We start from the raw sequence: 15,946 nt of genomic DNA, 5'->3' as shown, positions 1-15,946 counted from the left end.
AAGGAATGGGAGCTGGGAGATTTCCTTTCTACTTTGTGCTACAGAACAAAGGACATTGCTCACTGAGCTGGTGAGTTACCACCTACCTGCTCTGACCTCAGATCCCATGTCCCATTCTCAGCATTTCTGCAGCCCTTTGCAATAGTCCTGATAATAGAAGGGATTCACTTCTAAGCTGTAAACCCACAAAATACATACATGCTCTGCTCCTTTTGCCCTTTCTGTGCTCCTGGAGGTGTATGTGGATCTCGTTTCGTTTTCAGGCAGATTTTCACTTGTTCACCTGATTCCAGGCATGGGAACCTTAAGTAAAGCACTGAATTAAAGACATGATGAGACTTTTCCCTATCCAAAATCATTCATTCAGAGTATTTCCTGAGTAATTTTTGAGTATTTCAGAGTACTATCTGCTGGACCCCACTCACCAGCTCCTCACCTCTGCACACACCTCCTTTATAAAATACCAGGCTCTGCTCCTTAAAGAAGTGGAATAAAGATTTCTTGTTTGCTTGTTTTTAAGGAGAGTCAGATTCAAAGACATTCAAGCTGACTTTGACCTTTTCAAAACAGCCCAAGTGTTAACAATATTAAAACTGAGAGGGGAAAAAAAAATAACGCTCTCTGTTTGACGTGAGAAACAGGAGAGATGCAGTACATTCTGGTGGGCAGTCTGGTAAAAAAGGTTGCTATCCATTAATGGCTACTCGGCAGCTCATCTCTTTGACCCTCCCGCCACACTTCTCCCACTAATCCCTTTGCAGAGCCAAACTCCTACACTACAATGAAATAAACTTCCAAACATCTTTGCAAGGAGAAGACAATATGGACTTTAAGGAATGTGAGAACAACTTTTTGATATCGGGTTTTATGGAATAGCAGAGAAGTAAGCTCTAAGTCCTTTCCAACTCTGCTATTTTTATACAAGCAATAGATTAACATCAAGTAGAGCCTGTTTGGCTTGCAGTTTATTAGGGAATTTGATTCTCTTGCAACCCCAACACCATCAGTGCAGACACCCCTGCTTTGGGACAGCTGCTCTGCCCCTGACTGCCCTTGGGACCTGCAAGGAAAGAAGGTTTTCCTGTGTAGGACAGTTAGAAAATAACCAAGGTTTCATATGACAGCTGTACAGAAAACACCAGCTGGACCCCGGGCTGGTAGAAATGCCTCTGCTAAAGCAGTATGGCAGCCCATGGGAAAAAGGGTGTGCAGCATCTGATACAAAGGGTGGGTAACCCAATGACAGCAATGTTACGTGCACACTTGGAAATGGTTACCCAAAAGGTGCACCCAGGAGTATGTAAAACCTTGGTAATAAATACTGCATCACTCCCGCACGTTACATCTGCTGCCTCACTCTCCTGGTTATGGCACAAAGACTTCCAGATCTCACTGCAAGGTGCTGAAAAAGCTTTTGGACACAAAGCAAACATAGTGTTCAGAAATCTTACTTTTCCTCCTGACCATCCTGTTTTTAGCAACGCCAAGCACTGCTTCCACACCAGACAGAGATGGGTTAACTCAGCAGGGCTGCAATTCAAGGTGCTCCCACCAGCACAAGGCTCAATGTGCTCCTCTTTCCAGCAGCTACTGGCTTGAGAGAGAAACGAACTAATTACCTCAGTAATTACTAAACTAATTACCTCTCTAATTACCCAGCGTCTTTGTTCACAGGGAGCAGACATTCTTGCAGAGGAGTCCTGGCTCAGCGCCTTGTGCTCTTGGGAACCTGCCTGGCTTTTTCACCATGACTTGAAGACCAGGTCCTGCTCACACCACATTCAGGATGTCTCCCCGTTCCTCAGGAAGGGATGGATGATGCTGCTGCTCCTCTGTTGGTGTAGGTAAGTTTGTATTGCAGTGTTTTGCTGTCAGAAAGCCTCAGGAAAGGCACAGCACCTTTGCTACACAGAGTTTTCTCCACTGGGAATACCCTGAGCATGGTGCTGTGTGATTACCACCATCCTGATGAACAAACCAAGATGCAGTTGCCTCCAGGCCCTGTGTGATAATAAGATAAGAACAGCAGCTGAGAGCAAACAGGAAGGTGACTTGAGATGACAGACATTCCTCACTAACACAGAGTTGAAAACAGCAGGGTGTTCACTCAGCAAAACCCAACATGAACACTGCTGTCAAGTTCCCTTACCTCCCCAATTTCCTACTCATTTTCCAGCCCTCCACTCCAATCTTGCCTTGGGCTCTTAAGAGCCAGGGTCTGGAATTGACTCAATGCTCTGCTGAACTTCAGTGTGACAGTGGGTGCTCAGCCCTGAAAAGAGCCCCTGGCTCTTTTAAGGAAGAATCATGGTTCTCATAGCATGGACATAAATGGTTTCATTAATGCTGATCACGATGAGTGGATGGTTTCAAATGTAGAGATATCAGAGCCTGAACACAGAAAGGACTTTTGTGCTGCAGAATGGACATGCACCTGGAGTGCCTTCTTCGCTCTCCTTGGAATGCAAGGCTAACATTTCTCCATCTCTCAGTGGTTGCCATCTACTGTGATGAAAAGCTGATTTCCAGGTGCTAATAGAACAGAAAGATACACACAAAAGGAGCACAAGAAATAACCAGTTTGCCTTGCCCAAACCTGAACAGCATTCGCAGGTTAAGCAGCAGTCTGCAGAGAAGAATAATGGCTAGAATTTCTCTTATTTTGGAAAGGAAAAACAAAAATGATAGAAGAGGGGAGGACACCCTCTCCTATCAGGAATTCAGACAATGTAGGAGGTATAAATATCACTCAGACTGAACCAAGGGGTAGGAGAAATAACCCCCAGAAGCTGTTCTGTGAACGATCATTAGCGTGTGTGACAAAATGCCAGCCAGAGACTGAATTGTGCCAGCCAGCAAACTTCACAGTAGTAAATAGTTTTCTTGAGCACCATGGGTTGACAGTGTGACAAAGATTCAGGGCTTCAGCTGTGGCTCACAACACCAGGAGCTGTCTGCTGTATAGATCTGACAGAAAGGACACCAGGTGGATGGGGCAGATTTCTGAATTTCATGAACAGGTATATGAAGGACAAGAAGAAAAAAAGAATCAATAAAGGCAAGGGTCTCTTCTCCAGTAGGAGACTTCAGCTTGAGAGATGCCAGGAATCCATCAGATGGAGTCCACCTGAGACTCCACTCCCCTCTTTTAACTCCCTCAAAAAGCCGCACAGGATCTGAAAAGGAACAAGGCAGTGGCAGTCTGTGCTGTAAAATGTATCCCATCCCACAGTCTTTGTGTGTTAAAGCCAGTTCCAACTATCTGTTTAAAACTGTAACGCAGGGATATCTTAACAAGTTAAAAACAAAACAAAAAATCACTTTGTAAAGCTATGTGACATCTCAGACACACATGGTTCCTGAGGAAAGGAAGTCTACTACCTAAAAGAGTCTAACACTGCTAAATTAGATGAGATAGCAGTGATTATTTTGACACTATTGAAAGAGTTGTGACTTGTTCCATAGAAACTGAGCAAAGAACAATGAAAAGCTTTGATTTAGCTCCTACAATACTGGTTTTCCATTTAAAACTTTCTAGGTACAACTGATTTTGTAACTGACCAACAGGAATATCTGAAATTATTTTTTACCATGGGCACAGTGCATCATCCCTTCATCATCCCTGCATAAGCTGTGCCAGGAAAGGTCAACATTGGATATTAGGACAAATTTGTACTCAGGAGTCATGAGAGATTGGAACAGGCTGCCTAGGGAGGTGGTGGAGTCACTGTCCATGGAGGTGTTCAAGAAATGTGGAGATGTGGCACTGAGGGACATGGTTAGTGGGTATTGTGGGATGGGCTGAGGGTAGGACTGGGTCATCTTAGTTGTCTTTTCCAACCTTAATGATTCTTTGACCTGTCCTCCCATACAAAGTATTGTCCCTTTTTTCATACAGTTAGTCCAAAACACGCAAAGCGTCCCCATCCTAGGCACACCTACTGTTTCCTTGAAATGTCCAACACTACATCTCAAGTGTTTCCAAAAGAGGTGTGTCCTGCCTGACTTGGGCACCAGCAAGTGAGAAGAAGGGAGGGAGGAAGAAGCCGAAGACTAAAGAAGGGATGAGAATGCAGACATGCAGAAGGAGTGATGGCACAGGCAGAAGAGGTGGCAAACTGACGCTCACTCCAGAAACACTCAGCATCATTGCTCTACTTTAAAGGCAAAAGTTGTCCACAAAGCAGACTATTTTAAGGACTACGCCCTGCTTGCTGCAATCAGCATCCTCCAAGCTCAAGTGAAACATGCTAGAGATGACACCATTGATGATACAGAAGATGTTTAAAGAACACATCATCTCAAATGAAGCCTGAAACACATTTGGAAGAAAGCAAGCAAGCAAGCAAGACTAACTCCCATTGCTCAAGGCTGTCAGTATGGGAAACCAATAAACATTTGGCAATAACAGAGACCTTCCTTCTCGACATAGTTCTTCTCCTGATTTTACAGCATCATCTGGCCTTATAAACGTCTGCTTTTTCTCTATGCTATATTTTGCTGCCAACTCTAAGTCTGGCAAGGATGGATCTGCCAACTTCTTGGCTCTCTGTTACAAAAGAGAACATTATAAAGGAGAATTTGTGAGTTAGCTGATTTGTAAACACTGCAGCAAGTCACCATGTAAACATGTCACTTATGTCCCTATTATTTCTCTCAAGCAGTTTACCTGGCACCTGACACTGTATGCCAGGATTTTCCTTTCCTTGTGCTATTACTGTACCTTTGCAAGTAAAAAAACCAAAAAACCTAGCTTTTTCTGTAACATTAAAAACAAAGAAGAACCCCTTAATTAAACGGTACTCAACAAGCATCTCAATAATTAGGATAGGAGAAACACTAGCAGTATTCTGAATACAAATGAGATCTCCAGGTGCACACGCAGTTGTACAGTAGGATGCAGTTCAAACGCAGCCAATTAGAGAAACAGAACAGGTAAATAGACAGCAGAAGGCTCGAGACACATTGCTCATTTGAAACTATTACTACGGTGTAAAAGCCTTTTCTAAGATTGTTTGGTAAGATGAATGCTGCAGTAGTTATCTGAATAGACATGATAAAATGAAACTGACCCCCCTCCCCATATTAAAAGCATATAATTTAGCCCCCCCAAAATATTAATTCTATTAAGAAGGTTTGCAGTTTTGGGTGCTGCATGTCCTTCCATTCCCACGTACTCCTAAGAAAGGAAGCTCTGGTAGTCCATGAATGACAACACGCTATCACATGGCATCGTGTTAGATTGCTTTGATAGAAAACAGTAATATGTAAGTAGTATTCCTGAAACCAAGGCCAGTTATGCATAAAATCCTATGCTTTAAAGCTTCTGTAATAGTATCTGCTAGAAAAACATGAACAGCACAGCAAAGGGAACATCATCAGCCTCTGAGAACTGGAAAGAGAGACAGAGTGAAACATTAACTTTGTTCATAAAATATATTTATTGTTGGTACAGAACGAGGCATATCCATCAGTACTTTATCAGAGTGAAGAGCACAACAGAATCATTTCATAAAGGCCGTGTTAAATCGTAAGCGTTGGATCATTAACATCATTCCAGCAGAAGGCCTGATGAGAGACTTCATTAGACTACATCATTTGTGAAATAAGTTAAAGTAAAATTTATGTCATTATCCACTGTAAGAAAAACTTTATATAAGCAACAAATACGGCGAGGAGCAGCAGCTGACTTACAATGCACTGCCACATCCCGGCACACCAAGTGTTACATACCCATGTCTTTGACAGTGAGAAGTTTTTGAGGAGATTCTGCAATGAAATAGCAGCATTTGAAGGATATTTCCCCTTTCTAAGGTCAGTGAGAGGTTCTTTTCTTTTCCTTTCTTCAATCACCAATAAGTGGATTTTACTAAGACTGAACAGTGTCTTCGGATGTATGATTTCTGATGTAATAAGATATAGGTCTTGGCTTTTCAAATGGCCACACTGATTGAGCCGTGATGGCTGCTGCTCTTGAAATGGCTCTTCCAGTTCTTCTCTTTATTGGTCTGCCCTGTAAATGGGCTGTCATATCATTCTTGGGAAAAAATGCTCTTCTGCTGAAATTAGAGTTGATGGTCTTGTGCTCGATTTGGACAATGCCTTTATCCTCCTCTCCCAAGCATGCTCTGCTAAGAAAATGGTCAGAGGGGAGGGAAGAGAGGGAGAAACACATGTTTCAATAACTCACTGAATTTTGGTGACATTTCCTACCCAGGATTTGTAATTTTTTTTTCTTCCAATTAACATACAGAAAAAGAAACATTGTTAACATGCACGTCATTGCAGGGACAAGTCACAGAGGCAGAATGGAGCTATTGGAGGGCTCAACAACCAGACATTTGGAGAACTGAAGAGCTGCAGGAACGATTTCTATTCATCCATCTTAATGCTATCATAGCTCCAGTCATGCTATGGCTATTAAGGAAATTAAAACGTCTGACCTTACAATAAGATAAATCCTGTTCCCAGCAGTTACATAGTGGAGGAAATATATCCTGAAGTCACACAGCACTAAGTATGTCCCCTACCTACACTCTTCCTATATTCCGAGTCATCATCATAATCTTGATAGTCTGAACATGTTGCACTGAACTTTCACTTCATTATTCACCTCCTGTGCACAGTCGGGCCACCCAGAGCTAAAAGGATAGATCTGTCAAGTAGTCCAAGAATTATTCCTACTGCCACACCAGCAAGCTCTGCTACAGGGTCTTGACTCCACTCAGAGGTCCTGGCCTCTACCGTAAAAACAGAGGCTTGCAGGGATAATATGCAGAGCTCTATTAAGAGTTTCCTACTGTCATGAACCACAAATGAAGGGTCTTTAGAAGTGAGCAGATGTATAGATACTGCATATCTAGAACAGAATAGAAAGCAGGATCTAGCATGCTAGAGATCATCTACACTCATTGGTGGGCTATGAAGTTGACCAAAGCAATCTATTGTTCTTGCCTTCAGTATCCAGAAAATAGGGAAGAAATTACGAATCTCCTTGTAAAAAACGATAGGAAGGGGTCTGCAATGTTTTGGGCTTATGTCAGGAGAAGGCCCAAATGTGAACCTTGAAATCTCACAGGAGACCTACAAACAGCTGACTCAAATACTGGAACACTATCTGGCCAGAATGGGAACATTCTCTGCAAATCTGGACAGCACAGTCATAGAAGTTAGGGCTCAGGAAAATTAGCAATAAAGGGAAATCTATTGTCTTTTCAGGATGAGAAGCAATGGGTTTAAGCTGTGCCAGTGGAGGTTCAGGTTGGATATTATGAAATGTTTCTTCCCAGAAGGAGTGCTAATGCATTCGATCAGGCTGCCCAGGAGGCGGTAGAATCATCATCCCTGGAGGTGTTCAAGAAAAGGGTGGATGTAGTGGGCATGGGTCAATGGTTGGACTGGATGTCTTTTGCAACCTTAATCATTCTATGATTTAAATCCTCACAGCCTTTCCAAAAATCATCTAGTGAAACACTCAACTGTATCAAGCAGTGTTACTGCAAGAAGGATTAAGATACATCCCAAAGAGTCAACAATGAGCACATGGAAAGATGCTGAAGGTCTCTGTGTTCACAAATAGTATCCAGAACTCGTCATAGAGAGGTTCAGCCTAACAGAACAAAAGGAATCAGTTTTAGGCTCCCTCACTGCTTTTATAAACAAAGATAGGGGAAACTTGTATTAATTAAGAAAATCCTCCATCTCAGTTTACTGACAGGATCCCCTCAGAGATTTCTGTAGAACCGGTGAAGGCTATTTCTACTGGAAGTCTCCTTTTGCAGCAGTAATGCAGAAACTTGCTCCAAGCCATTGCTGGGCTGAATCAACTTGGGGTAAATTTAACACTGCATAAATTAACACTGGAAATTCCCAAAAGATCGGAGAAAAATGCTGTTACTTTTCTTTCCTTTAGTGTGCTGGGAAAGAAATCAAGGTATTTGTTCACTAGGTACGTATTTCTGCCCACAACATTTAATTACTTCACGTATTTACATTATTTCCTTGATTATTTTTTTTTTTTTTCATGACATCAATGCAGGTGTGAAGGGAACGTGGTCTGAACCTCTCATAATTAACTTTCTTTAATCAAAGTAGTGCTAAATGGTGTCCATAAAAGACAGTGTCTTTTTATTGCGTTTCAGTTCACAGCCACACTCATTTTACATATTCTTCCACTAGACAGTGAGACAGTACCTAGTGAAAATACTGGAGAATGAGGCTGAATGGAATGGTTACTCTGACGAGGATGCATGATTGAGGACTACTCTGTCCTACAATTTAAAGTAATGGTTACAAGGCTGAAGAGGCTGAAGGACAGCATTTTGTAGCCAGGCTGTCAGACAACAGCAGCTGTTGTTATCATTCCTTCGAGTACTTTCAGACCTCTCCTGCCTGCAGACACTTGCACCCCTGTGAAATAAGAGGTCTAACAGGAAAATATTGCACGGGTGTCATTAAGCTATGCTGCGGTTGTGTTTCATATAGGAATTAGGACTCCCTGTAGCACAAGGAAAAATCAAGTTGGGTATTTCAACAGCCACACTGTCCACATCAGCGAGAAGTAGATTAGGACAGGCAATACAAATGCCAGTGGATGGTCCGTATTATTGCAGATGCTGCAATAGCTGGAGATCCTTCAGCAGTGGGAACACAAATCCATGGCACAGACAATCCTAATGTCTTCCCTTTAATGGCTCCATTAAGCAGTTTTTCTCTTTGCTTTTATTATAATAAAATACAAACATTAATAATAGAGCTTAATTTATCTCACTAGCTTCTCATGACTTTGGGAGAAGATTTAAACTGAAGATACAGCAATGTGTCAAACTCCTCTGAATTAACAGCTCTCTGGGACTTTCTAACAAGGGGAGAAAAGGACAGATAGAGACATGAGATTACAGACAGGATGAGAAATAAGGAGCATACAGAAGAGAGGGTGAGATAATTATAAGCAAGATAGGAAAGAAAGAGGAGTCAATAAATTCAATTTATGAAAAGCACAGAGTGTGCTCAGCCTGAGCACAAGTGCCCAGACTCACCGCCAGGAAATCGGATTAGTTAACTTATTTGGTTTTCAATATCTTGGTCTATTCCCTCTAGCAAATTTTCTTCTTTGTTTGTTTCTTGTAGCCAATGTCAGTTAACTTTTTCATTTCTGAATCTGCTATTTATCCTGCTCTTCTGTCTTCCGACCAAGCAGACATAATAGGTAATTCTGCAGTACTTTATAGTGGTGTTTGGCAATTATTTCAAAGTAACTGCTTGTCTGGACTTCCAGGCAATCAGCGAGTAAAAATAATTACAATTACAGCTGCAACACATGGAGGATGAGCTCTAGAGGACTGATGTTCGTTATGAAAAACAATCATTCCTGCTTGCAAATATTTCCATCATAAAAGGCTTCTCTTTCTCTGTTATCATAAGAGAGAAACCTCTGAATTCTCATCCTGAAGCACGTGTGAAAGAGAATAGGAAGCATTTAGGAAACACTTTTAAATACTTGACAGGCTCAGCTGAAGATCTTCAACAAAATAAGGTGTTTAAAAGGGCTGCGAACCTTAATGCTCATATTTATGCAATTTCCTTTTCCTGCACCTTCTGAACATGAATTAATTCGACCTCATCATAGCCTTCTGAAAACATTCTTACCAGATATAAACTTCACTTATAGCTTAAATATGTATAATTGATTAAAATTTACAGTTCCTGTTAAAAATAGCATAGAATTATAAATGTGGTAAGTGACTTTTTCAGATGACACAAGCATCAGCGATGCCAACTACACAGTGACTTACTAGCCTTTGTTTTCTTCTTCTAACAAGGGGGTACAACTGTTTACGAGGGTGGATAGTGATAGGACAAGGGGGAATGGTTTTCAACTGAGACAGGGGAGGTTTAGATCAGGTATTAGGAGGAAGTTTTTCACACAGAGAGTAGTGATGAACTGGAACAGGTTTCCCAAGGAGGTTGTGGATGCCCCATCCCTGGAGGCATTCAAGGCCAGGCTGGATGTGGCTCTGGGCAGCCTGGTCTGCTGGTTGGTGACCCTGCACACAGCAGGGGGTTGGAACTAGATGATCACTGTGGTCCTTTTCAACCCAGGCCATTCTGTGATTCTGTGATTCTAGAATGTCTCAAAAAATTCTTTTTCTAGAAACTTCACACCGGATTTTGGAATACAAAAATCACACTAAGTGAAGGCTTTGAAAATAATACATATACACATCAATACTTGCTTGCCATGGTAGGAAGGGACCTGGGCAAAAACCGTTGCACCTCTCACACCTGGGTGTGTGAGCATGGAGCTTTAGAAAGGAGACCCTCAGGCTACGACATCAGGAAAGATTTTTCTGAGCAGAGAGATGTGGTAGGCTGTAGAGTTCTAAAGGCAGTCTAGGAGCACAGGAGCTGAGTGCATTAAAGTGCATTAACGAGTGTGCAGGAGAAATATCCAAGGGTGTAACGAAGGAGGTAAATCTGAAAGGGACAGGTTGATCTCATTGATTTTTATACTTCATCGCAGGTATCCTCTCGGGTCAAAGTTTCTACTGATGATAACAAGGTTTAATATCACGAGATGATTTCAGAGCTGCCTGGGCAGCCCCACAAATTGTCCTCGTCCTGCACTGCAGCACATTCACAGAACGAGCTGCAGCTGCTGTGCTTGTCATCCAGCACTGCCAGGCTGCCCATTCAGACAGGAGCACACTAACTATATAAACAAAGAATTACAATAATAGCACCCCACAAATGAATTAAGTGCTACGGAGTACAGAAACAGCGTTAGCACTGCAACTGTTGTCTCCCACAAAAATTTACAGAGCACTTAAACCCAGAGAAGCATTAACTCCAGGAAGATCTCGAGCAGTACAGGAGCAAGACTGCGCCAGTTTAACTGCAGAAAGGTCAGAGTGAATGATGACAGCTAAATTCTTTCTAGTGAGATGGGGGTTGGCCTCTTTTCCCAGGTAGCAGCGGTAAGATGAGAGGTAATAGCCTTAAGTTGTGTCAGAGGAGGCTCAGGTTGGGTATTAGGAAAAATTTCTTCTCAGAATGAGTGGTGAGGCATTGGCACAGGCTGCCCAGGGAGGTGGTGAAGTAACTGTCCCTGGAGGTGTTCAAGAAATGCAGAGAAGTGGCACTGAGGTATATGATTTAGTGGGCATGGTGGGGATGGGTTGACAGTTGAACTGAATCATCTCAGTGGTCTTTTTCCAACCTTAATGATTCTGTGATTTTTCTATGATTTTCACATGCTCAAATATTAACTCATAGATTTTATCAGAAACAAAGATTAACAGACTTCTTTAAGTACTTTCTACCTACAGGGGAGGTTTAGGTTAGATATTAGAAGGAAGTTTTTTACACAGAGGGTGGTGAGGCACTGGAACAGGTTGCCCAAGGAGGCTGTGGAGGCATTCAAGGCCAGGCTGGATGTGGCTCTGGGCAGCCTGGTCTGATGGTTGGCAACCCTGCACATAGCAGGGGGTTGAAACTAGATGATCATTGTGGTCCTTTTCAACTCAGGCCATTTTATGATTCCGTGATTCTGTGATTCTGTGATTCCATGATTTTATATGTGGCCTATAAGCATGTTTCCAAATGGCTTCTTTAAGAACACAGCTGAAATCAACACCAGCACCTCTGTATTTGAAAGATTGAAACTGATGAAAAAGAATAACATTTAGAAATTTTAGCTTCTTTTAACTGGAACATTTATATAGTACTGTCATTTCCCTTCTGCTGCCCTAGTAAAGCATATATGTTTATAATCTAACCTAGCAGCAGGTAGAGTAGCAAACTGAATGTAAATGGGGAAAGAGCAAGAAAACGAAATGGGGAAAGAGCAGGAAAACGTCAGCATTAGACCCCGAATACTTAACTTAAAAGAGATCAAGACTTCCAGCTGATGAGCAATCTAGTTTAAGACATCCATTCATTTGTTACTGAAAGTGGTGGTATTTATGACAAATAGTACCACTTAGTTTAATCCCCTTGTTTGACTGCTAAACCTGCAGATACCAGGAAACATCTGCCAACAGTGTTAGCTCCTGCACTAAACAATGGTTTCCCAAGGGAAGAGATGGAAACCCTATTATTTAAGTAAATTGAAAGAGGACACCACAGAGCTTGTGAGAACAAACAAGCAGGGAACAGTACTGCTTAACGTGTACAAGGGACTAATTGGATAATCTGACTGTTTCCTCTTATTTTTTTGCCTTCTACAATTACTCCAGTAGCAAGATTCCTACACTCACCTGTTTGGCATGATTGACACAATGCAGGTACTGGCTAGCCAGTGCAGAGCAGCTGAGGGTCTCCTGAGCATGTTGCTGGTAACACTGCAGAATTTTGCCCTGAAGATCAGCACAGACTGGTTGAGTCTCATATCGCCTGGGGAAAGAAGAAAGAAGATTCTGGTTTCCTTCTCAAAAACATTTCGGGGGAGATGCAACTTTAAATAACAGAAGTGAGGGAGAACACTTTAAAGTCACAAAAGGAAGGCTGCTTTTAGAGCTGTTTGGGTTATAATCTGGGTAACATCAGACCCAAATGGGAAAGTGAGCTGCTAGGACCATAAGCGTCATCCTGATTTGGTTCTAGCTGGCAGAGAAAATCAACATTCAACTTCAGATGAGGACATGTTTTTTCATTTCCAGTGACACTGGAACAGGTTGCTCAACGAGGTTGTGGATGCCCCATCCCTGGAGGTATTCAAGGCTCCATCCCTGGATGTGGCTCTGGACAGCCTGGTCTGCTGGTTGGCGACCCTGCACATAGCAGAGGGGTTGAAACTAGATGATCACTGTGGTTCTTTTCAACCCAGCCCATTCTATGATTCTGTGTTGTGAACTGAGGATCATACTGAGCATGTCTGATTTCACCTACATTAAGAAAAGTAGTCAGAGAAATGCAGGACTCATTAAGCTTCATTGCTGTATAGTCCTATGGCCATACAGTCTCGCCTCTTATTAAATATTGCTGCTGCAGAAGACAGAAAGCACCCAGTGGGCTGACCTACAGAATACAGAAAAGCTGCTGCCATCAGCAAATTACACAATCTGCTTTTGCTGATATCTGATGATAGCCTCTATTTTCGGCACATCCTCCTCCTCTTCTCTTCTACCCATCACCTCAATTGTAACCCTGCTGCCAGATGTGCAAGTTATTTAGGAATTCTGTCTGTTTTCTTTACTGTGTGAATTAATTACTCTTACCATCTTTTTGGCTGATGTAATACACAAAGGAATGGAAACTATTCTGGAAAACCAAATCTTTTTTGGACAAAAATCCTGTCATTTGTATTAATCTATATAATGTTATCCACACAGTGACACAGAATTGAAACAGAAATACAACTCCTATTTTAGAAGCAAGAGGCTGGCAAAACGATCAGAAATCCAATGTAATTTTAAGCTAATCAGATATTTACTTTATAAACAACTTTTAAGGTACTCAAAATCTAAAATAACAGAATGACCAAGGATGGAAAAGACCTCCAAGACCATTTAGTCCAACCGCCCACCTACCACCAATATTTCCCCACTAAACAATGTCCTTACTCACTGTTATACCTCTTTTACACCAAAAATAAAGAATTTCAGTGGTAGGAAAAAAAAACAACAAACCCACAACAACACATTTGAAGCTTCACAGAAAAACAGCAGCTAAGGTTTATATAATACCATTTGTTTTATATGTGGCAACTGCATACTTAATACACTTTCCCATTTAACCTACCAGGAAAGCTTGACTATGGATGTTCCAACATTTGCAGCCCACATTATTTTTAGTTCAATGAGGTCATAAAAAGAACAGGACTTATCAGCAGCTGCATCCTCAGATGAATATTCTGTTCTTTCTTATTTTGCTGATTGGCCCGGGCAGATCTCTGTTTTAGTACAGTGAGAAAATGAAATGTGAAGCACAATGTTGTTCCTTGAGGGAATTGACTTCTTGGCAATCAGTCAAGATGTAGTACCAAAGAAGAAATGCAAAGTCTCCTTGATTTTACAGTATATACCGATATAAAACAGCTCTCTTACTCCTTTCATTCATTACCGTGCATTTGTGAAATACCTAAAACAGAATTTAAACGCAGTCCCCAGAGCTTAAAACATTTTATGATCTGGAAGTTCAAACTTCTGTAGGCTCTTGTGGATGAGGATTTCCCCTTAATCCCCCCCTCTACTGCTATTAGCAAGCATTTCAAAAGCGTGTCAGGCATCAAAATGTACGACCACAAAATGCTGTACACTGACTGACTTCAGCATAGTCTATGGCTGTACTGGGGTGAAACAGAAATAAGAGAGGAAGCACTGTATATGCTCTTTGTAGATGTGTGACTCAGCTCTTACCCTCTGTCGATTGATTTTTCCCTAAGCCATGCCATCGGCGCCCACATATAATTCCTTATTGGAATGCTCCAATGGACACTTTACAGTGCCCACAGTACTGGAGCACCGTAAGACATGTTGATTTATTTTCATATCATCATTTCCCATTGGTGATGTTTTCAACTGTGCCCTCAGCCCACTCCTGCAACGCAGTCCCAGTGCTGGTCAATGCAGCAAACACAGCCACTTTCTTGAAGTCAACGAAGTCCATTTTCTTGGATTAATCTGTTCAAGGCGAGCACCAGCTCTGTATTGATCTGCTGTGCTTGTTACGCTCCCCTAATGCACTATTTGCACTTTTGGGAAAACACTAAATGAGATTACTATCTAACATTAGATGGCCATAAAGCATGCAGGGCAGGATCTCCCGTTCAGGAAAAAAGGCTGCAGTGCACATTATGGTAAAGCAAGCAAAAGGTCTGTGATTGATTTCTGGTGGGTGATGGATGGCAGAACTCTCAGACAGACGGTCAGAAGTGGCCAACAGCAAGGAAACTCCTCAAAAGGGAAATGAAACATCTCCCTCATTGATAGCTTCTCCAATGTTTCCGTAAATAATGATAATTATACAGAATTTAAGAGTTTGGTGGGGTTTGACTGAAGAAGAATCTTGTAAGAAAAGGTAAGCAATACAAAAACAGTAGTTATGAGGAATCTGCAGGGAAAACATAAAGATTTTTAAGACTCGAATGGATCGAGCAATGTCGTCTGGTTCCAGACCTGGCCATACTGAAGCAGGAGATTCCTCCTCTGAACTCACCTCATGTCCTGAGGGGTATATTTTGGAATATATAGCAGGGAAGTTGTCCAAATTTTATTTATTTTTTTACCATTTAGGAATTTCACAATTAAATTGAAGGAAACAATTGAAAAAATACATATTGTAGTGGTCAACGGGGACCGAAGGACACTCTGACAGATCTCCATCCTCATTCAATGCAACTCAATAACTACTTTCCAGAGTCAATACACGTGAAATTTAAAATACCTTTCTTCTCCAGAGTCAATATGAACAGCAGCCTGATCTGTGCCCTGCGCCACACGGCATGCTTTTATTAACGTGTTTTTATTAAGTTTACAATTACTCGATCTGCTTTCGCTTTCCCAGCTGCTCCTCAAGCATCTCATCTGCTAGCAAAATATTTCTCTGTGCTCCGAGGCAGCCGCGCGCCCACCTTTTCCATCAAGCTGATGCACCACAATCTCATAAAGGTAATGGGATGAAGACACAAAAGAAAATAAGAGAGAGCTTTAAAAAGAAATATTCTATGCTAAAGCACGAAGGGAAAATTTAATGAGAGTAACTTTGTGCTCATCTAGCCTTTCTCAAAGAGCATAGCTTATCGTATTCCCGGGGGCTCGGAGAAAAGGAGCCCCTTCATGGCATTCAAACAAAATGTCTACTAAAGAGGAAATATGAAATCACCCTGGTAAGTTTTGTGATAAAATTGACATTCTGACTGAAGGAATCTGAATGGCTGATGAGTTTCCAACTGTGCAGGTATCTGGCATAATCCCACCAGATCAGGACTTCAGGCAATTGTCATAAA

At 41.7% G+C, this 15,946-nt stretch overlaps 1 protein-coding gene and 1 long non-coding RNA gene across 3 annotated transcripts in view; both read right to left on the bottom strand.

The window, feature by feature from the left end:
• The window catches only part of LOC149919342 (uncharacterized), a 36,458-nt gene extending 33,759 nt beyond the window's left edge, over nt 1-2,699 (bottom strand). The window contains exon 1 of the long non-coding RNA XR_016463450.1: nt 199-2,699. This is a non-coding gene — a long non-coding RNA (uncharacterized LOC149919342). The remainder of the gene's footprint in view (nt 1-198) is intronic.
• Nucleotides 2,700-5,418: 2,719 nt separating this feature from the next.
• The window catches only part of CHCHD3 (coiled-coil-helix-coiled-coil-helix domain containing 3), a 260,893-nt gene continuing 250,365 nt past the window's right edge, over nt 5,419-15,946 (bottom strand). Inside the window, exons 7-8 of one of the 2 annotated variants that reach the window (XM_090134009.1) lie at nt 12,258-12,393; nt 5,419-6,131 (exon numbers count right to left, since the gene is read on the bottom strand). In XM_090134009.1, coding sequence (XP_089990135.1) covers nt 6,105-6,131; nt 12,258-12,393 — 163 coding nt within the window. In that variant the 3' untranslated portion in view covers nt 5,419-6,104. The remainder of the gene's footprint in view (nt 6,132-12,257; nt 12,394-15,946) is intronic. The other variant, XM_090134014.1, reaches the window with a different exon arrangement.

This window comes from Phasianus colchicus, chromosome 1 (genome assembly GCF_987193195.1).
Source record: "Phasianus colchicus chromosome 1, bPhaCol1.hap1.1, whole genome shotgun sequence".
NCBI classification, from domain to species: Eukaryota; Metazoa; Chordata; class Aves; order Galliformes; family Phasianidae; genus Phasianus; species Phasianus colchicus.
This window is presented reverse-complemented; position numbering and strand designations above follow the sequence as displayed.